This window comes from Ovis aries, chromosome 15 (assembly GCF_016772045.2).
Source record: "Ovis aries strain OAR_USU_Benz2616 breed Rambouillet chromosome 15, ARS-UI_Ramb_v3.0, whole genome shotgun sequence".
Lineage (NCBI taxonomy): Eukaryota > Metazoa > Chordata > Mammalia > Artiodactyla > Bovidae > Ovis > Ovis aries.
The window spans coordinates 45,703,764-45,725,997 of NC_056068.1; the positions used below are offsets into that span (position 1 = coordinate 45,703,764).

The window sequence follows — 22,234 nt, forward strand, 5'->3', positions numbered from 1 at the left end:
AACATTCTGAAAGAGATGCCTCTTGAGAAACTTATATGCAGGTCAGGAAGCAACAGTTAGAATTGGACATGGAACAACAGACTGGTTCCTAATAGGAAAAGGAGTACGTCAAGGCTGTATATTGTCACCCTGCTTATTTAACGTATATGCAGAGTACATCATGAGAAACACTGGGCTAGAAGAAGCACAAGCTGGAATCAAGATTGCTAGGAGAAATATCAATAACTTTCGATATGCAGGTGACACCACCCTTATGGCAGAAAGTGAAGAGGAACTAAAAGCCTCTTGATGAAAGTGAAAGAGGAGAGTGAAAAAGTTGGCTTAAACCTCAACATTCAGAAAACAAAGATCATGGCATCCAGTCCCATCACTTCACGGGAAATAGATGGGGAAACAGTAGAAACAGTGTCAGACTTTATTTTTTAGGGCTCCAAAATCACTGCAGATGGTGATTGCAGCCATGAAATTAAAAGATGCTTACTCCTTGGAAGGAGAGTTATGTCCAACCTAGAGAGCATATTCAAAAGCAGAGACATTACTTTGCCAACAAAGGTCCGTCTAGTCAAGGCTATGGTTTTCCAGTGGTCATGTATGGATGTGAGAGTTGGACTGTGAAAAAGGCTGAGTGCTGAAGAATTGATGCTTTTGAACTGTGGTGTTGGAGAATACTCCTGAGAGTCCCTTGGACTGCAAGGAGATTCAACCAGTCCATTCTAAAGGAGATCAGTCCTGGGTGTTCTTTGGAAGGACTGATACTGAAGCTGCAACTCCAATACTTTGGCCTCCTCATGCGAAGAGCTGATTCACTGGAAAAGACTCTGATGCTGGGAGGGATTGGGGGCAGGAGGAGAAGGGGACGACAGAGGATGAGATGGCTGGACAGCTTCACCGACTTGATGGACATGAGTCTAAGTGAACTCCGGGAGTTGGTGATGGACAGGGAGGCCTGGCGTGCTGCGATTCATGGGGTTGCAAAGAGTCGGACACGACTGAGAGACAGAACTGAACTGAACTGCACCGCTCCATTATTCTTGCCTGGAGAATTCTATGGAGAGGGAAGCCTGGTTGAACTACACAGTTCATGGGGTCACAAAGAGTTGAATGTGACTGAGTGACTAACACTTTCACTTTTGGAGACAGGAGTTCAATCCTTGGGTCAGGAAGATCCCCTGGAGAAGGTAGGTGGTGACCCACTTCTGTGTTCTTGCCTGAAAGATGCCACAGAGGAGCCTGGGGGGCTACAGTCCAAAGTGTCCCAAAGAGTTGGATATGACTGAGCAGCCAAGCACAAGCGCCCAACAGGAACATGGATGGAAACAGAGATCATCATACCAAGTGAAATAAGTCAGAAGGAGAAAGAAGACCATAGGATATCACCTATTTGCGGAATCCAAACTATAACACCAAGGAAACTGCTTACAAAATAGAAACAGACTCACAGACATAGACAACAGACTTCTGGTTGCCAAGGAAGAGGGAAGGAGGAGAAGGGATAGACTAGGAGTTCGGGGTTAGCAAATCAAACCATTTACAGAATGAATAAACAAGGTCTTACTGTATAGAAGAGGAAGTTATATTCAATATCCTAAAATAAGCCATAATGGAAAATAATATAAAAATGAATATATATGTATAATATGAATGAATATATGTATAACTGAGTCACTTTGCTATATAGAGAAAATCAATACAATGTTGTAAACCAACTATAATTCAATAAAAATAAATAAGTGAGTAATTACATAAATACAGTCTGATACATATCTCATAAATTACTTCACAGAAAGACAATTTAAAACAGCATTTGACAAGTAAAGGTAAATTCTTCATTTTTCTATTAAAAGATATACTCTCCACTATTGTGCTTTTGCCATGAGTATTTCATTTTTAGCAGAAAACTTCTGACTTTGAGGAGGAATGAATTTTGGTGTCAAGCTATAAGCTCTCCCAAGATGGTGAAGTGTGTTTATAGCATATATTTTCGTAGGACTCTTCTTAAGGCCCCCATAACCTCTTTATTTCTCAGGCTGTAGATGAGGGGGTTCAGGGCTGGGGTGACAATCGTGTAGAAGACAGAGATGATGTTGTCCTGCTTGGGGCTGTGGAGGGAACTGGGCAGAACATACATGAATGTGGCCGCCCCATAGAACATCCCGACCACAGTCAGGTGGGAAGAGCAGGTGACCAGGGCTTTCTGCCTCCCTTCATTTGAGGGCATGTGGAGCACAGTAAGTAGGATTAGTGTGTAGGAGGCAAGAATAGCAACAAGAGGTGGAATCAGGAAGGTCACACCAGTCACATACAACATGAGTTCATATCTAGAGGCATCTTCACAGGCCAACTTCAATAGAGGTGGAATCTCACACAGTAGGTGGTTGATTTTCCGGGACATGCAGAAAGGGAAGTGCATGGTATACAGGGTATGACATAATGCATTCAAGGAAGCCAGGACCCAGGGTGTGGCCACCATGAGCCAGCAGACCCTCGGCCTCATGAGGACCATGTAGTTCAGAGGATGACAAATGGCCACATACCTGTCATAGGCCATGAAGGCCAGTAGGAGGTCCTCTGCACCACCTACAGTCAGTGCCAGGAACATCTGAAGGGCACAGCCCCCAAAGGAGATGGTGTTTTCACTGAGCAGAAAATCCACAATGGCCTTGGGAGTGACAACAGACGTGAAGAGGAGGTCCATGAGAGAGAGCTGCCTGAGCAGGAGGTACATGGGCACGTGGAGCCAGGCATCCATTGTGATAACCAGGAGCAGCAGGCCATTGCTGGTGAGGGCCAGCATGTACAGGACTGAGACTGTGGCACAAAGCAGCCCAGGAAACCCACTGTTATTCAGAATCCCCAACAATATGAAGCCACTTCCCAGGGTGGAGTTCCAGTGCTCCATTCTGTGTTGTTTCTTTAGTTGCCTAGAACAAAGTAGATTCTTGGTGAATTTTTGTTATGATGACTCCATAGTTTTGTAACATCAGAGGCCCTGTAGGATGGCCAAGCCAATGGTAACTGATTTTTCCTCTTGATCTCTCAATTTGTGACTCTTTATATCTTGCTAAAAAGAACACATCTAGTTGGGAGAATAAGCATCACAGTAATAGCTAAACAGTAAGAGGTCACTCGATGAGAATATTATTCAGTATCTAAACCCTAAATATGTATCTCCCCAGAAAGATCAAATCACCTCTCTCATAACAATAAAGCAATATTCTGACATCCATGCTTCTGATTTTTCTGGTACTTAGGTTTTAAGTATAATTTTTAATCAAAAGATTTACATACCCAGTCTGTTCTGCATAGGCCTATTTTGAAAATGTAATACTAAAACAGGTACAGAAATGTGATTTCAATAAAGCACCTCAATATACTTCCCCAAATAACTTATGTTCACTTTGCTTACAGCATTCAAAACTGTAGTCACAGCCTCGTTAGAAGAGATAGAGTATGTCCAACTTAGTTCACTGGACCAGGCTTTCACTCTCTATGAACCTAAGAGGGAAGGGATTATAGACTGTCTGAGACTAGAGATTGTTGAGTTTGAGGTACTGTCACTATTAGAGCTAAAACTTTAGAATCAATGCAAAAAAAGGAGTTTTTTTTTTTAAACAGGTTATGATAAAATGTCAGCCTGAGACTACTGAGAAATATAAAAAATAAGGACCTACTCAAGAAATTCAGATTGTTTTGGGCAGAAGTGGGTAAAAGATGTTGGAAGCAAAAGAGTTCGTGTTGTATGCTGTAATCAGTCTCAATAATCCTAACTTTTCTCTCTTGCATCTTATCCAGATCCCCATTCTCCCTCCTGCAGGGCCAGAGTATCCACACACCACTGAGGAGCCACAAAGAAGAGGAAGATAAGTTCCTGTTCTGGAAGCTGTGCTTGGGGTGTGGTACCCAATCTCAGGGAGAAAATCAAACAGACAGGGATCTGAGGTTGACAGAAATCAGCCTCATGCATCTTAGGAACTGGGCAGATAAATCCAACTCTGAACATAAGAATCTGTAAGTGAAACATATTTCTCTAAGTCATTTCCCTTTACTGTGTCACAGATTTGACATTTACTGGTTTCTATTAGTCCCTACGGGGTTTACAGGATTTTAATAGTAAAAAGGTGTTAGAGCATGTGATAGACCTATCAGGTGCTTTTTAAAGTTCTTTTGGAGGCATTTATTATAATCTAAGAGTAAATACATTTATCAGAAGACAGAAAAAGTACATGGAATCTGAAGACAGGTCCTGATGCTTTCACCAGGAAGCAGATACCCTGGCCTGGGATGTAGCATAGAATTTTCCATCAGTCCTCACTGGTTCCTCTACATGTTTAGAAAGCCAAGAATAAAGGGAGTTGGGATGAGGTACAGAGCCCAAGCACCAGAGATCCTAGAAGGCAGAGAAGCTGAAGTTGTTAGGTCTGCACTGGGCTTCATCTTTTAAGAGGCTACACACATCCCTGAAAGTGAGACAATATTCTTACCTCAGGTGGCTGAGAAACCTAGCCGCTTGACCACACAGACTACCCAGGGGATTGTTTAAGGGTCAAGGGAGATCCAGTAGAAAAGGAGAAGGAAGGGGACTTCCCTGGTGGTCCGGTGGTTAAGACTCTGCGCTGCTGCTGCAGGGAGCAAGGGTTCAAACCCTGGTCTGGGAACCAGGATGCCACATGCTGCACAGTGCAGTCGAAAGAGGTGAATAAATAAAATAAAGTAAAATAAGCTTTTTATGAAGAGAAGGAAGATAAGACCTTTCCAGCAGTATTCAATTTGTAAAATTTTTGCTAAGTTGGGTTAGAAGTTTGAGGAGTCTGACCAAGAGAAGTATAGGACTCCTTTTCCTTCAGTTCCTCTGCAGATGTGCTCTGGAAATGTGGCACTTACAGACAGATAGCTGAGTCCTTGGGCTTTGGAAGTTTCTATGGAACAAGAATATTGCTTACCTCTTCTCAAGCCTGTAGAGAATTAGGAGAAACTTCTAATTCAGAAGCTGTGTGCTTCTGTCACACAGCTCCTCAAGTAAGAGGCTCATCTAGCTATGGTGCATTTGTCAAAGTTCATGGGAACTGATGCTGCTCTTGCTGGGGTCTGGGAGAAAAAATGAGAGCAGTGGGTATCTGGAGGAAGTAGATATTAGAAAGGCTGCTCAAAGGAGACCCAGCAATGACTGATCTCACTGTCCCTGGGGCCAACACCGAGCCAGGGCCTGTCCTGGGGGAGGCTGCCCAGTTTCCTCATCCCATGACCCCACCACCTCCATTCTACCCCTGTGTTTAGGGGTACGTAGCCTAACCTCTCAGCTGAAATGGTCTCCCCTGGAAAAGCTGGTCGTAGAAACAGGATGGTAATGAATCCCTTTGGGCCTGTTTCCTAATCCTGTATCCCTGCACTCTTCTCTCACTAAATGAGCTTGGAGGCCCTGGGTTTCTATGTCACCTAAGGGAGGCACTGATGGCCTGTTTCCAAATTACTGACAGAACTGAGCAGGAAGCAAAGGTCCCTTTCATGGTCAGCCAGCCCTCTACCTCAGATTTAAGGTGGGTTTTAAGGCATCTGTGAAATGTTGCTTTTTACCTCCATAACCCTGGCCTCTCTTATTATCCTCTTAGACTGGACTATTTAAATCAATCTGACTATGCTCTGTGAAGTTTGTAATTACCAGGTCTTCCCTTCATTGACCTTTGTGTGAAAGTCGCTCAGTCGTGTCCAGCTCTCTGTGACCCAGGCCTGGGGGAATTGCAATCCAAGCCAGAATTCTCCAGGCCAGAATATTAGAGAAGGTAGCTGTTCCCTTCTCCAGGGGATTTCCCAACCTAGGATTCAAACCCAGGCCTCCTGCATTGCAGGCACATTCTTTACCGTCTGAGCCACCTCTGGCCACCTGTTGCAACCTCTACATAAGTATGTGTGTTTGGTGTTATTATTGTCTGCCACAGTAACATCTGAAGAGAAAGTATGAAAATCTGTGAATACTGGGCAGGAACAACAAGAAGAAATAGAGACAGTAATGAAGTTGGAGAATGTTAGTGTTAATGAAAATCTTTTAAATGCTCTCAGAGAAAAATGACAGATTTCCCACTGACAAAGACAGATACAGACAGAAGATAGTGGAGTTTTCACTGACAGTAATCAGACAAGAAAGAAACACCTTCAAAAGCAATGAGGGAACATAACTGCCCCCACATAGAGTTCTCTCCATGCATAGATAAAGTATCATTAGAGAGTGAAAACAAACTACAAACAGAAGCACAAGACTTTACCACCAAAGATGCCCCAATAAAATAATTTTATAATGTTTATAATACAGGAAGCAATAGTGAACACAGAAATTGACTCAATATATGTGTTGCTAATTTTAACTGACCAATAATAAATATATTTGTATTTCAAAACAGTACAATTGAAATTCTTGACAAAAATCAAAAAATGGCAGGGGAATTTTTCTATTAGTACTTAAAGAAAGCTGTCGAAGTAGAATATTAAAAGCCTCATATATATTTATCTCCAATTATTATTTCCCACATTTTTTTCATTTTTATTAAGGTACAACTTTCATACAAGAAAGTTCACCATTTTTAGTACATATTTTGCAGGTTTTGACAAATATATATAGTATCTGCTGCTGCTGCTGCTAAATCGCTTCAGTTGTGTCCGACTCTGTGCGACCCCATAGATGGCAGCCCACCAGGCTCCCCTGTCCCTGGGATTCTCCTGGCAGACTGTAGTGGGTTGCCATTTCCTTCTCCAGTGCATGAAAGTGAAAAGTGAAAGGGAAGTTTCTCGGTCGTGTCTGACTCTTCGTGACCCCCATGGACTGCAGCCCACCAGGCTCCTCCATCCATGGGATTTTCCAGGCAAGAGTACTGGAGTGGGGTGCCATTGCCTTCTCCGATATAGTATATAACCACCACCAAATCAAGATAGAGAAGTTGTATTGACTCTCCAAATTCTCTGTTGCCCTTTGGTATTGATATCTCAACCGCACCCAAACTCTTGCCAACTCTCTGATCTGTTTACTGTTGCTCCTATTTTCATGTTTTCCTGCATGTTATATGAATGGTTTCAGATATTTTGAATCTAGCTCCTTTCACTTAACATAATTTGTTTGAGATTCATCCAAATTCTGCTATTAGTAGTCTGTTACCATTTTTTGCTGAGCGGTGTTCAGTTGTGTGGGTGTACATAATTTGTTTATCCATTCACTAGTTAAGGGCCGTTCATGTTGTTTCCAGTTTCCGTTGTTGGTGGAAAAAGTCATTCTAAATATTCACATATAGGTTTTTGAGTAAACATAAGTTGCTATTCACTTGGGTAAGTACCTTGTAGCAAGCTTGCTCAGTTATGTGTGATAAGTGCATTAAGTTCATAAGGAACTGTTTTCCATTGTGACTAATCCATTTTCATTCCCAATTTTATTCTCATTTTTCATTCTGTTAAGCGATAAAATATAGGGTTTTTAAATTCTGGCTAAAAGTGAAGAAAGTGCTTACTTTAGCAGCACATATACTGAAATTGGAACAATACAGAAAAGATTAGTATGGCCCCTGTGTAAGGATGGCAAAAGATTCATGGAGTGTTCAAAATTTTTGTTCATTGCAATACTATTCACAACTGCCAGGACATGGAAGCAACCTACATGTCCATTGACAGATGAATGGATAAAGAAGGGGTACTACATATATACTAATACAATGAAATATTAGCCATACACAGGAATTTGAGTCAGTTCTAGTGAGACAGATGAACCTAGAGCCTGTTATACAGAGTGAAGAGAGTCAGAAAGAGAAAAACAAATGTTGTGTGTGAACACATATATATGGTATCTAGAAAAATGGTACTGATGAACCTATTCATATTTGTAGGGCAGTAATAGAGATATAGACATAGAGCACAGCGGGGGAAGGAGAGGGTAGGACGAGTTGAGAGAGTAGTATTGAAACATACATAACCACAGGTAAAACAGACAGCCAGTGGGAATTTGCTGTATGAGACAGGGAGTTCAGTCCAGTGTTCTGTGACAACATGGAGGGATGGGATGGGGTGGCAGGTGGCAAGGGGGAAGGCTGCAATCTATGGCTGACTCATGCTGATATACGGCAGAAATCAACACAACATTGTAAAGCAATCATCCTGGTATTAGCATTTAAAGAAAACAGAAGAGTTTGGGGGTAATGAGCAGGGTCATTTAAGCAAGTAAACAGGGATGTGCAATTCAAGACAGAAAGTCATTTGGGGACACACACACATACACACACATACAGAGTTGGGAACTGAAAATTAATGAGTTAAATCCTGACTATTTAGCAATACTGGAAATATTCTTGCTGCTGCTGCTAAGTCGCTTCAGTCGTGTCCGACTCTGCAACCCCATAGACAGCAGCCCATCTGGCTCCCCCGTCCCTGGGATCCTCCAGGCAAGAAAGGAAGTGGGTTGCCATTTCCTTCTCCAATGCATGAAAGTGAAAAGTGAAAGTGAAGTTGCTCAGTTGTGTCCAACTCCTAGACACCCCATGGACTGCAGCCCACCAGGCTCCTCTTTGTTTAAAGTCTTTCTGAGATATGTAGATTATAAAGATTTATTATATCTTCTATGGAATGTAGCTGTTAATCTCTATGCCCTTTTAGGCTCATTGGTAATTGTTAGTTTGGTATTAAAATTCACATTTTATAAAATATATAAACTCATTTCTTTGTCAGACAGATGAGTCATACACCTCTGTCATTGTTTGACAAGCACTACTCTAGTGCTGAGGGATTGAGTGAGGGCAGCCTGATTATGGTGGCATGAATCATGAATGGTAGAAAAGGATCAGAAGCTATAGGTACAGTTAAGTCTTTCAAGACTATTTGCTCTGAGAAATGCTGTGAGAAATGCAAGGGGGAGCTTCTTTAAGATGGGAGATACTGGAGCATGTGACTAACCTGTAGTAAATGTTCTTGTAAGGAGAGAGATGATACAGAGGGAAGCAGGAAATTACAAGACCAATATCTTTGAAAAGTGAGAGAGCCTGGCTGAAGAGTACTAATGGAGGATCTGGCCGCTGATGGTCTCTTTTTTATTTGACAATGGGATATTAGTCATAAAAACAGCAATTCTGTCAATGTATGGCAAAACCCATACAGTATTGTAAAGTAAAATTTAAAAAAAATTTAAAAAAGAAGAAAAACCCCAGCAATTCTACCATTTATATAACAACGTGGATGGACCTAGAGAATATGATGGACTCTTTTGAAAGAAAAAACACTATGTGCAGATGGGCTGGTAAATGTGGTATTGGAAGATGAGGGAGTCCTATATGACACCTTCTCTTTTCTCAGTGATGCAAAGTCATAAGCTAAGAGTCAGGGCATTTTTTAAAAGAATAACAGATTTATTAGGGTATGGCAATAGGATACTATGTCCCTGGAATTTAAGACTGAGTATTGCAAAAAGACATTATTTCCAAATCAGTGCATGAGTTACATACAATTGCAATTAATATACTAATAGGATTTTTTAGACATTTAGCAGATGACTCAAAAGTTCATCAGGAGGAATAAACAGATGATAAAACTTTAAGACATATGAGGAAATATGGGAAAGGATACCCCTTACAAAACACAGAAACTAGAGAATATACCCAGAAATACTCCCTACTGCTCTACTTCTAAGAAGACAGTTTATAGTCAAGGGATTGTAAATAATAATGAGAAGATACATGATAGGAGAGAGTTATTAAGGAAGCTAAAAGTCAAATCAGCTATTTAGAAACTTATTAACTTAAAGTTTCACCATCCACAATGTACCACAAAAATTAATTGCAGAGAAATTAAAGCTAAAGTCACTTGTGAGATTATTAAAGAGATCTAAGAGAAATATGCAATTTGTCTGAACAAAAAATGGGAATTGTAATGGCACAATCGCCTTAAAAATACAAAGTAAAATATGAATATATGAAATGACATAAATATTGTAGCACTCCTTTATCCAACATATTCCACTACATATCTAGGTAATAAACTAAAAATAAATGTTGGAACATGAATAACTGTCAAATTGTTGGGGAGCTTTGTCTATAAAGAGCTAAAATAAAGAGTTAAAATAAAACCAAGGAAGTAATATAAATGAAAACATTTGTTACATTTTCATTGATATGTTTAATAAATGAGCAAAGAGTTCATATGATGAGACAGCCCTAGAAAGAGTACAGTGAGGCAGGCACTCCCACATAATGCTAGCCAGTATGCAAACAGTTTCTAACTTTCTCATAAGCAGTCAGCTCTGGCTCTTTGTAACAAGAATTAAAATTTTTTTTTTTGCCTATATCCAGTAATTTCCCTTCTAGAAATTTGATCTACCATAAAATCATACATTCATTGTAAGAATATTTGGGGGAACAAAATTTAGTGTAAGCAAATCCCTAAATACATTATATAGGATTCAAATGATGATACTACATAGTCTTGTATATTGATCATTTATCAAGACTATTTACTAGTTATTTATATAACAGCTGGCATATATTAAGCACTATTTGCCAGGCTCTGGTCTAAGTGTGTAATTATCTTATTCAAGTCCCTGCAAAACATCATGAGGTTATCATAAATCCTATTACTATCATCACTTTTCAGATGAGCAAACTGAGACACAAATGGTTCAATTTAATGTTCGCAGATGATAAAGTGACAGCAGATATTACACTCGGCACTCTGACCCCCTCCCTCCCTCCTCCTCTTCTCTCCACCCCTACACTATAGTGTTCCCTCTTCACAAGGAAGAAGCTTCACCAAATTTTAAATGACAATAAAGCAAGACCTTAACCAATATGTACAGAACTATTCAGTAAATTGCATGTATGAATAACCCAAAAAAGTGAATGCCAAACTTAAGAGTCCCTTGGACTTCAAGGGATCCAACCAGTCCATCCTAAAGGAAATCAGTCCTGAATGTTCACTGGAAGGACTGATGCTGAAGCTGAAGCTCCAATACCTTAGCCACCTGATGAACTGACTCATTTGAAAAGACCCATGATGCTGGGAAACATTGACAGCAGGAGGAGAAGGGGATGACAGAGGATGAGATGGTTGGATGACATCACTGACTTAATGGACATGAGTTTGAGTACACTCCAGGAGTTGGTGATGGACAGGGAGGCCTGGTGTGGTGTAGTTCATGGGGTCGCAAAGCGTCAGACATGACTGAGTGACTGAATTGAACTGAAACTTTATAGGTGATTTTTGCTTCTTTCTAAATTTTCTGTTTTTATAATGAACTTGGATTATAGTTTCATAGATTAGCTTTTGCCTTTGCATTATGGTTGATCTTAATAGATTAAGTAATTTAAGATAGTTCTGTAAAAAAATATATTTCTGAATCTTTACAAAGCCCTATCCGCAAAAATAATTCCAATGATGTGAACAGGAGTACTTTGTCACCTCTTAACTGAATAGACTGAAGTTACCAGGTTTGTCCAAAATATTCCCACACTGATAAATCAAATCACAGAAATAAGGCATATTTAAGGTAGCTATAAAATTATATATATATAATATATATATAGAGAGAATTTATATATATATATTATATATATATATATATATCCCTCCTTTCATGTGGACACAGAGATATACTTATACTCACTTCACAATTGTCTTGATGTTTTGAAAATTTTCTGTATCTATAATAAACTACCTATTTAAAAAATTCAAGCAATATAACAATAGATGTATCTATGGCTGTATTTCTAACCCTAATTTCAAATTGAGGAATTCTACATTCAGTTTTATTGGTTTCTATCTTTTAATTTTAAATTAAGTCACTATTAAATTTTCCCATTTGGATTTTTCCATTATCTCAACAAAAACTGTCCTTTGAAACTGAAGTAGATGCATAGACACAAACGGATTCTTCTTTCCAAATAATTATTTGAACAACAGCTACATAACAGACAAGAAGTCCAGTATATCTTCTGAGGATCCGTATTCCTGCAACAGTCTAAGAATCTTGTTCAAACAAGAGAAGTCTTCCTCTGATTTTAAGAGGCTATTGGAGTTTGCTCAGACTAAATCTACTGCTATTGATCACTGATACATGATATTGACTGAAACTTAGTCCCCTACCATGTCTATTTTGTAACTGTGTCAGGAGTGTGTCCGCAGCATGTATTTTTGTAGGACCCTTCTCAAGGCCCCCATAACCTCTTTATTCCTCAGGCTGTAGATGAGGGGGTTCAGGGCTGGGGTGACAATCGTGTAGAAGGCAGAGATGATGTTGTCCTGCTTGGGGTTGTGGAGGGAACTGGGCAGAACATACATGAATGTGGCCGCTCCATAGAACATCCCGACCACAGTCAGGTGGGAAGAGCAGGTGACCAGAGCTTTCTGCCTCCCTTCATTTGAGGGCATGTGGAGCACAGTAAGTAGGATTAGTGTGTAGGAGGCAAGAATAGCAACAAAAGGAGGAATCAAGAAGGTCACACCCATCACATACACCATGAGTTCATATCTGGAAGTATCTGCACAGGCCAACTTCAACAGAGGTGGAATCTCACAGAGCAGGTGGCTGATCTCACGGGCTTTGCAAAAGGGATAGTTCATGGTGTACACAGTATACACAATGGCACTAAGGGATGCCAAAATCCAGGATGTGGCCACCATTAGCCAGCAGACCCTCGGCCTCATGAGGACCATGTAGTTCAGAGGATGACAAATGGCCACATACCTGTCATAGGCCATGAAGGCCAGTAGGAGGTCCTCTGCACCACCCAGGGTCAGTACTAGGAACACCTGAAAGGCACAGCCCCCAAAGGAGATGGTGTTTTCACTGAGCAGAAAATCCATAATGGCCTTGGGAGTGACAACAGATGTGAAGAGGAGGTCCATGAGAGAGAGCTGCCTGAGCAGGAGGTACATGGGCACGTGGAGCCAGGCATCCATTGTGATGACCAGAAGCAGCAGACCATTGCTGGTGAGGGCCAGCGTGTACAGGACTGAGATTGTGGCACAGAGCAGCTCAGGAGACCCACTGTCATTCAGAATCCCCAACAATATGAAGCCACTTCCCAGGGTGGAGTTCCAAAGCTCCATTCTTATGTTGTTTCTTTAGTTGCCTGGAAACAAATGGATCCTTGGTGAATTTTTGTTATGATGGTCTCATAGTTTTATACCATCAGAGTTCCCATAGGATGGCCAACATGAATCCAGTGAGATGATGCCTTTCCCACTGGTAGCTGATTTTTTCTCTTAATCTCTGTTTCTGACTTTTTAAATTGTATCTTGATAAACAAAGAACCCATCTAATTGGAGAACAAACATTAGTATAAGAACTTATCTAATTGGAAAATAAACATCACTAAAGAGCTAAACATTAAGAGATTACTACATGAGGATTATTCAGGGCATCAAACGTGAACATGTATCTCCCTAGAAAGTCAAATCATCTCTTTCACAACAATAAAGAGATATTCTACTATACATGCTCCTGATTTTTTCTGGTACCTATGTTTTAAGAAGAATGTTTAATCAATAATTTACATACCCTGTCAGTGATCTGCATAAGTCTTTTTTGATTGATTTTCTGAAACAGGCACAGAAATGTGATTTTAATAACACACCTCAATATACTTCTCCATATAACTTGTGTTATTAATCCTACCTTCTCACTTTTGCTTAAACTCAGATCCCCATTCTCCCTTTGACAAGGCTAGGGTATCCACACTGGATTGAATGGCCACATAGAATGAGAGGAAGAGCTCTTGATCTGGGAATGGCTCTTGGAGTGTTGTACCCAATTTCAGGGAGAAAATAGAGAGACAGCCACCTGAGAATGACAGAAATCTGTGTCACTTAGCATGGGAACTGGGTAGATAAATCCAGTTTTGAACACAGTGAAGCATATTTCTAAAAATCACTTTCCTCTATTGTGTCCTATATTTTGACATTTCACTAATTTCTATCAACCTCTACAAGGTCCACAGAATTTTGATGATAAAAGGTATTACAGCATATCACAGATCTTTCATCTACTCTTAAATATTCCTTTGGAGGCATTTATTGTAATGTAGGTGCCAACACTTTTATCAAAGGTCTGCAAAGTCTATGGAGTTTAAAAACAGGTCCTAAAGCTTCCACCAGGAAGCAGATACCCTGGTCTTGGATATAACTTAGAATCTTACAGCAGACTGTCAGATTCACTGATTCCTCCTCATGTTTAGAAGACCAAGAATATAGGAGTTTGGGATGGGGTACAGACCAAAGCACCATAGAGCGTGGAAGTCAGAGTAGCTGAAGTTCATATGTGTGCACTGGGCTCCATTTCTCAACTCAGCATTCCTAGAAGCTGCACACTTTCCTGAAAGTGAGACAATACACTTACTGTGGGAAGCCAGCTTCCTGACCACACGGTCTATCCTGGAGATAGTCTGAGTCAAGGAAGTTCCAGAAGAAATGGGGAAATGCACTTTCTAGCAATATTCAGTTAGTTTTTTGCTAAGTTGAGTTAGAAGTCTGAGGTATCTGACCAAGGAATGTGTCAGGCTTATTCTGTTCCTTTAGTTCTTCCAGAGGTCTTCTCTGGAAATGCAGTAAATGCAGAAAGAACATCAATACAGTCCTTGGATAGTTTCTATGAAACAAGAAGATAGCTTTCCTGTTCTCACGCCCGTGGAGAATTATAAGAAGTTGCTTCTGTCACGCAGTTCCCCAAGTAGAGGCCCGTCTAGCTCTGGACCACTTGTCTGACTGGGTTGATGGGTACCAATGCTCAGACTTTCATTTACTCTTGCTGGGGAATAGGAGAAAAATGAAAGCATTGGGAAGTAGATATTAATCAGAATGGCTGCTCAAAGCAGACACTGCAATGACTGACCTCACTGTCTCTGGAGCCAATGCTAAGCTAAGGCCTCTCCTGGGAGAGGCTGCTTGGTTTCCTCACCCATGACCCCGCTTCTCTACTCTATTCTACCCCTGTGTTCAGACGGATTTAGCCTCTCAGCTGAAATGGCCTCCCTTAGAGACGTTGGTCCAGGACACAGGGTGGGAATAAATTCCTTTGGGCCTGCTTCCTGGTCCTGTATCCCTGCACTCTTCTCTCATTAAATGAGCCTGGAGGCCCTGGGTTTCTCTGTCACCTAAGGGAGGCACTGATGGCGCAGTTCCAAATTAGTGACTGAATTGAGCAGGGAGCAAAGGTCACTTTCATGGTCATCAGTCCTCTGCCACAAATTCAAGGTGGGTTTTGGGGCACCTGTAGCATTTTGCTTCCCTTCTCCACTCCCCTGGCCTCCTGACAAAAGATTAACCTCCAAAACAGATGATCAGTTCAGGCAGCTCAATATCAGAAAAACAAACAACCCACTCAAAAAGTGGGCAGATGACCTAAACAGACATTTCTCCAAAGAAGACTCACAGATGGCCAATAAATACATGGGGGAAAAAATGCTCAACATCACGAGAGAAATGCAAACCAAAACTACAATGAGGTTATCAACTCACACCAGTCAGAATGGTAATCATGAAAAAAATCTACAAACAATAAATGCTAGAGAGGATGTGGAGAAAGAGTAACCCTCTTGCACTGTTGGTGGGAATATAAATTGATACAGGCGAAGGAGGAAACAGACAGAGCTGGACTCCATCTTAGGCCAGGCTGTGAACATTAGGCTACATGCATGGTCACCCTCCCAATGGATCTGAACTTTGTGCCCAGTGTCTACAGAAATGGCATACCAATGGAAAACCAGACTCCCAGATAAAAGAGCCTCAGGACTTGTACTTGGACTCTCCATTGCCTAAAAGAATATGCTAATTATCTCTGTAACAGAACAAAATGGTAAATTCCATTATGTTTACCGGGATATGACCACAGGCCTATTGATAAATATCCGCTGTTTATCTAGTCTTGTGACACATGAATCATGGGTTAACGTTGATTGTATCTCTCTTTTACCTTGTCCAGACTAGTTTCAAGGAATTTGGGGAGGTGGGTTTGAGCACGTACACTTAGGGTATATAAAGTTTTCACAAAAACTGGTCAGAGTCCTTGGCTAAGAGGAGACTCTGCCTTGGGCCCGCCAGTGTAATAAACTGCACTCCACTATCTGCATTGTCCTTCTGAATGAGTTTGTTTCCCAGAACGTGTGGCTACAACACATCCTTGTCCATCACCAACTCCCCCGGAGTTTACTCAAGTCCATTGAGTCAATGATGCCATCCAACCATCTCATCCCATCTGTGTCGTCCCCTTCTCCTCCCACCTTAAATCTTTCCCAGCATCAGGGTCTTTTCAATGAGTCAATTCTTTGCATCAGGTGGCCAAAGTATTGGAGTTTCAGCTTTAGCATCAGTCCTTCCAATGAATATTCAGGACTGATTTCTTTAGGATGGACTGATTGGATCTCCTTGCTTTCCAAGGGACTCAAGAGTCTTCTCCAACACCACAGTTCAAAAGCATCAATTATTCAGTTCTCAGCTTTCTTTATAATCCAGTTCTCACATCCATACATGACTACTGGAAAAACCATAGATTTGACTAGACAGATGTTTCCTGGCAAAGTAATGACTCTGCTTTTTAATATGTTGTCTAGGTTGGTCATAACTTTTCTGCCAAGGAGTAAGCATCTTTTAATTTTATGGCTGCAGTCACCATCTGCAGTGATTGTGGAGCACAAGAAATAAAGTCTCTCACTGTTTCCACAGTTTCCCCATCTATTTGCCATGAAGTGATGGGACCAGATGCCACAGTCTTAGTTTTCTGAATGCTAAGTTTTAAGCAAACTTCCCCACTCTCCTCTTCCACTTTCATCAAGAGGCTCTTTAGTTCCTCTTCACTTTCTGCCATAAGGGTGATGTCATCTGCATATCCGAGGTTATTGATATTTCTCCCGGCAATCTTGATTCCAGCTTGTGCTTCCTCCAGCCCAGCCTTTCTAATGATGTACTCTGCATAGTAGTTAAATAAGTAGGGTGACAATATACAGCCTTGACTTACTCCTTTCCTAATTTGGAACCAATCTGTTGTTCCATGTCCAGTTCTATCTGTTGCTTCCTGACCTGCATACAGATTTCGCAGGAGGCAGGTCAGGTGGTCTGGTATTCCCATCTCTTTTAGAATTTTCCAGTTTTTTGTGATCCACACAGTCAAAGGCTTTTGCACAGTCAATATAGCAGAAGTAGATACTTTTCTGGAACTCCCTTGCTTTTTCGATGATCCAGCAGATGCTGGCAATTTGATCTCTGGTTCCTCTGCCTTTTCTAAAACCAGATTGAACATCTGGAAATTCAGAGTTCATGTACTGTTGAAGCCTGGCTTGGAGAGTTTTGAGCATTACTTTGCTAGCTTGTGAGATGAGTGCAATTGTGCAGTAGTTTGAGCATTCTTTGGCATTGCCTTTGAAAACTGACCTTTTCCAGTCTTATGGCCACTGCTGAGTATTCCACATTTGCTGGTATATTGAGTGCAGCATTTTCACAGCATCATCTTTTAGGATTTGAAACAGATCAACTGGAATTCCATCACCCCCTCTAGCTTTGTTTGCAGTGATGCTTCCTAAGGCCCACTTGACTTAGTGTTCTAGGATGTCTGGCTCTAGGTGAGTGATCACACCATTGTGCTTATCTGGGTCATGAAGAACTTTTATATATATTTCTTCTGTGTATTCTTGCCACCTGTTTTTAATATCTTCTGCTTCTGTTAGGTCCATACCGTTTCTGTCCTTTATTGTGCCCATGTTTGCATGAAATGTTCTCTTGGTATTGTTGTATTTATGCGTTCTGGGAAACAAACTCGCTTAGAAGGACAATGCAGATAGCAGAGTGCAGTTTATTACACTGACAGGCCCAAGGCAGTCTCCTCTTAGCTAAGGACCGTGACCAGTTTTTGTGAAAACCTTACGTACCCTAAGTGTACGTGCTCAAACTCACCTCCCCACATTCTCTGAAACTAGTCGGAACAAAAGAAAAGAAAGATACAATCAAAGTTAACCTGTGATTCGTATACCTTAAGCCAGGTAGTTAACAGTGGGCAATTATCAATAGGCCTGTGGTCATACCCCAATAAGCATAATAGAATTTATGATTCTATTCAGTTACACAGATAATTAGGGTATTTTTTTAGGCGACAGAAAGTCTAAGTACCAGCCCTGGGGCTCTTCCATCTGGGGCTCTGATTTTCCAGTGTATGCCGTTTCCAAAGATACAGGGCATATAGCTCAAATTCCGCAGTCCGGCTCAAGATGGAGGCCTGCTTTAAAGATGGAACTTGTTCTGTCTGTTTCCTCCTTCAGTATCTCTGATTTCCTTGAAGAGATCTCTAGTCTTTCCCATTCTATTGTTTCGCTCTATTTCTTTGCATTTATCACTGAGGAAGACTTTCGTATCTCTCCTTGCTATTCTTTGGAACTCTGCCTTCAAATGGGTATATCTTTCCTTTTCTCCTTGGCCTTTCTCTTTTCTTCTTTTCACAGCTATTTGTAAAGTCCTCCACAGGAAACCATTTCACCTTTTTGCACTTCTTTTTTTGGGGGATGATCTTGATCCCTGCCTCCTGTGCAATGTTATGAGCCTCCATCCATAGTTCCTCAGACACTGTCTATCAGATCTAATCCCTTGAATCTATTTGCCACTTCCATTGTATAATCATAGGGATTTGATTTAGGTCATACCTGAATGGTCTAGCAGTTTTCCCTACTTTCTTCAATTTAAGTCTGAATATGGCAATAAGAAGTTCATGATTGGAGCCACCACCAGCTCCTGGTCTTGCTTTTGCTGACTGGATAGAGCTTCTTCATCTTTGGCTGCAAAGAATATAATCAATCTGATTTTGTTTTTGACCACCTGGTGATGTCCACATGTAGAGACTTCTCTTGTGTTGTTGGGAGACAGTGCTTGCTATGACCCGTGTATCCTCCTGGCAAAACTCTATTAGCCTTTGCCCTGCTTCTTTCTGTACTCCAAGGCCAAATTTGCCTCTTACTCCAGGCATTTCTTACCTTCCTACTTTTACATTCCAGTCCACTATAATGAAAAGGACATCTTTTTGGGTTGTTAGTTCTAGAAGGCCTTGTAGGTCTTCGTAGAATCGTTCAACTTCAGCTTCTTCAGCGTTACTGGTTGGGGCATAGACTTGGATTACTGTGATATTGATTGGTTTGCCTTGGAGAGGAACAGAGATCATTCTGTTGTTTTTGATATTGCAACCAAGTACTGCTTTTTGGACTCTTTTGTTGACCGTGATGGCTACTCCATTTCTTCTGAGGGATTCCTGCCCACGGTAGTAGATATCATGGTCATTTGAGTTAAATTCACCCAGTCCAGTCCCTTTTAGTTCCCTGATTCCTAGAATGTCGATGTTCACCCTTGCCATCTCCTGTTTGACCACTTTCAATTTGCCTTGATCCATGGACCTAACATTCCAGGTTCCTTACAATATTGCTCTTTATAGCATTGGACCTTGCTTCCATCACGAGTCACATCCACAACTGGGTATTGTTTTTGCTTTGGCTCCATCCCTTCATTCTTTCTGGAGTTATTTCTCCACTGATCTCCAGTAGCATATTGGGCACCTACTGACCTGGGGAGTTCCTCTTTCAGTATCCTATCATTTTGCCTTTTCATACTGTTCATGGGGTTCTCAAGGCAAGAATACTGAAGTGGTTTGCCATTCCCTTCTCCAGTGGACCACATTCTGTCAGACCTCTCCAACATGACCCGCCCATCTTGGGTGGCCCCATAGGGTATGGCTTAGTTTCATTGAGTTAGACAAGGCTGTGGTCCCTGTGATTAGATTGACTAGTTTTCTGTGATTATGGTTTCAGTGTGTCTGCCCTCTGATGCCCTCTCACAACACCTACCATCTTACTTGGGTTTCTCTTACCTTCGATGTGTGGTATCTCTTCACGGCTGCTCCAGCAAAGCGCAGCCGCTGCTCCTTACCTTGGACAAGGGGTATCTCCTCACTGCCACCCCTCCTGACCTTAAATGTGTAGTAGCTCCTCCACTGTTCTGAGGGGGAAACTGGGTCTTATTCTGATGGGCAGGGCCAGGTTCAGTAAATCTTTAATCCAATTTTCTATTGATGGGTGAGGTTGTTTTCCCTCCCAGTTATTTACCTGGGGCCAAACTGCGGTGGAGGCAGTGAAGATAATGGTGACCTCCTTCAAAAGGTCCCATCACGCCCTGCTACACTAAGTGCCCCCAACCCTGCAGCAGGCCACTGCTGACCCATGCCTCCACTAGAGACTCCTGGGCACTCGTGGGCAAGTCTGGGTCAGTCTCTTGTGTGGTCACTGCTCCTTTCTCCTGGGTCCTGGTGCCCATAAGGTTCTGTTTGTTCCCTCCAAAAGTCTGTTTCCCCAGTCCTGTGTAAGTTCTGGTGCCTCTATGCTGGTTTTAATGGTGACCTCCTCCAAGAGTGCTTATGTCATACCCAGGTCTGTGGCACCCAGAGCCCCTGCCCCTGTGGCAGGCCACAACTGATGTGTACCTCCACAGGAGACATTCCAACACAGTTCTGGCTCAGTCTCTGGGGTATCTCTGGGTCCTGGTGTGCGCAAGGTTTGTTTGAGCCCTCTGAGCATCTCTGGCAGGTATGGGGTTTGATTCTAAATGTGTTTTTGCCCCTCTTACCATCTTGCTGGGGCTCCTCCTTTGCCTTTGGATATGGGGTATCTTTTCTCAGCCACCTCTCCAGTGTTGTGTTGTATAATCACTTCCACTGTATCGTAAGGGCTTCCCTGATAGTTCAGTTGGTAAAGAATCCGCCTGCAACTCAGGAACCTCGGTTCAATTGCTGGGTCGAGGAGATCCACTGGAGAAGGGATAGGCAACCCACTCTAATATTCTTGGGCTTCCCTTGTGGCTCAGCTGGTGAAGAATTTCCCTGAAATGTGGGACACCTGGGTTCAATCCCTGGGTTGGGAAGATTCCCTGGAGAAGGGAAAGGCTACCCACTCCAGTATTCTGGCCTGGAGAATTCCATCGATTGTATAGTCCATGGGGTCACAAAGAGTTGGACACAACCAGTCCCATCACTTCATGACAAATAGATGGGAAAACAATGGAAACAGTGACAGACTTTATTTCGGGGTGCTCCAAAATCACTGCAGATGGTGACTGCAGCCATGAAATTAAAAGATGCTTACTCCTTGGAAGAAAAGTTATAACCAATGTAGACAGCATATTAAAAAGCAGAGACATTACTTTGCCAACAAAACTCTATCTAGTCAAAGCTGTGGTTTTACCAGTAATCATGTATGGATGTGAGAGTTGGACTATAAAGAAAGCTGAGAACTGAAGAATTGATGCTTTTGAACTGTGTTGTTGGAGAAGACTCTTGAGAGCCCCTTGGAAAGCAAGGATATCCAATCAGTCCATCCTAAAGAAATCAGTCCTGAATATTCATTGGAAGGACTGATGCTGAAGCTGAAACTCCAATACTTTGGCCACCTGATGCAAAGAACTGACTCATTGGAAAAGATCCTGATTCTGGGAAAGATTTAAGGTGGGAGGAGAAGGGGACGACAGAGGATGAGATGGTTGGATGACATCACCAACTCAATGGATGCGAGTTTGAGCAAGCTCCAGGAGTTGGTGATGAACGGGGAAGCCTGGTGTGCTGCAGTCCATGCGGTCGCAAAGAGTCAGACACGACTGAGTGACTGGACTGAACTGAACTGACTGAACATTAAATCCCTTTTCAAAGCAGATAGGATATAAATAAAAAATTTTTAATTCACAGAAAGAAATCAAGATGATGGGACTTTTTTCTATTGGTACTTAAAGAAGGCTGTACAAGCAGAATATTAAAAATTTTATTCAATTATTTCCTACTTTTAAAATTTTTATTAAGGCACAAATTTTCACCCAATAAAATCTGCCTCTTTTTGTATACAGTTCTGCAATTTCTGACAAATGTATATAATAGCATATGTTGAAACGGAAAGTGAAAGTGTTAGTCTCTCAGTCTTGTCCAACTCTTAAAGACCCTTTGGACTGTACCTCACCAGGCTCCTCTGTCCATGGGATTCTCCAGCAAAGAATACTCGAGTGAGTTGGCATGCGCTCCTGCAGGGGTCATCGTGACACAGGAGTCAATCCCACATCTCTTGAGTCTTCTGCAGGGCAGGTGGTTTCTTTACCTGCTGAGCCATCAGAGAAGCCCATAGCAGAATATAACCACCACCAAAACCAAGATATAAAAGTTGCCTCAACCCTGCAAATTCTCTGGTGCATTTTGATAATCATCCCATGCTCACCCAAACCC

General features: G+C 41.7%; 2 protein-coding genes and 1 non-coding gene across 3 annotated transcripts; 1 reads left to right on the forward strand and 2 right to left on the reverse strand.

Annotated features, from left to right (window-relative positions):
• Positions 1–1,966: 1,966 nt before the first annotated feature.
• On the reverse strand, positions 1,967–2,899 carry LOC101115061 (olfactory receptor 2AG1-like). The gene has a single exon (XM_004016200.1). It carries the CDS (start codon positions 2,897–2,899, stop codon positions 1,967–1,969), a length of 933 nt encoding a protein of 310 aa, XP_004016249.1.
• A 4,580-nt stretch (positions 2,900–7,479) lies between these two features.
• LOC114118610 (U6 spliceosomal RNA) lies at positions 7,480–7,585 on the forward strand. Its single transcript, XR_003591849.1, has one exon. It is a non-coding gene; the product is annotated as a U6 spliceosomal RNA (small nuclear RNA).
• Positions 7,586–12,117: 4,532 nt separating this feature from the next.
• On the reverse strand, positions 12,118–13,062 carry LOC101115307 (olfactory receptor 2AG1-like). Its single transcript, XM_012095882.2, has one exon. The coding sequence runs from the start codon at positions 13,060–13,062 to the stop codon at positions 12,118–12,120; it is 945 nt and encodes a 314-aa protein (XP_011951272.1).
• Positions 13,063–22,234: the final 9,172 nt, after the last annotated feature.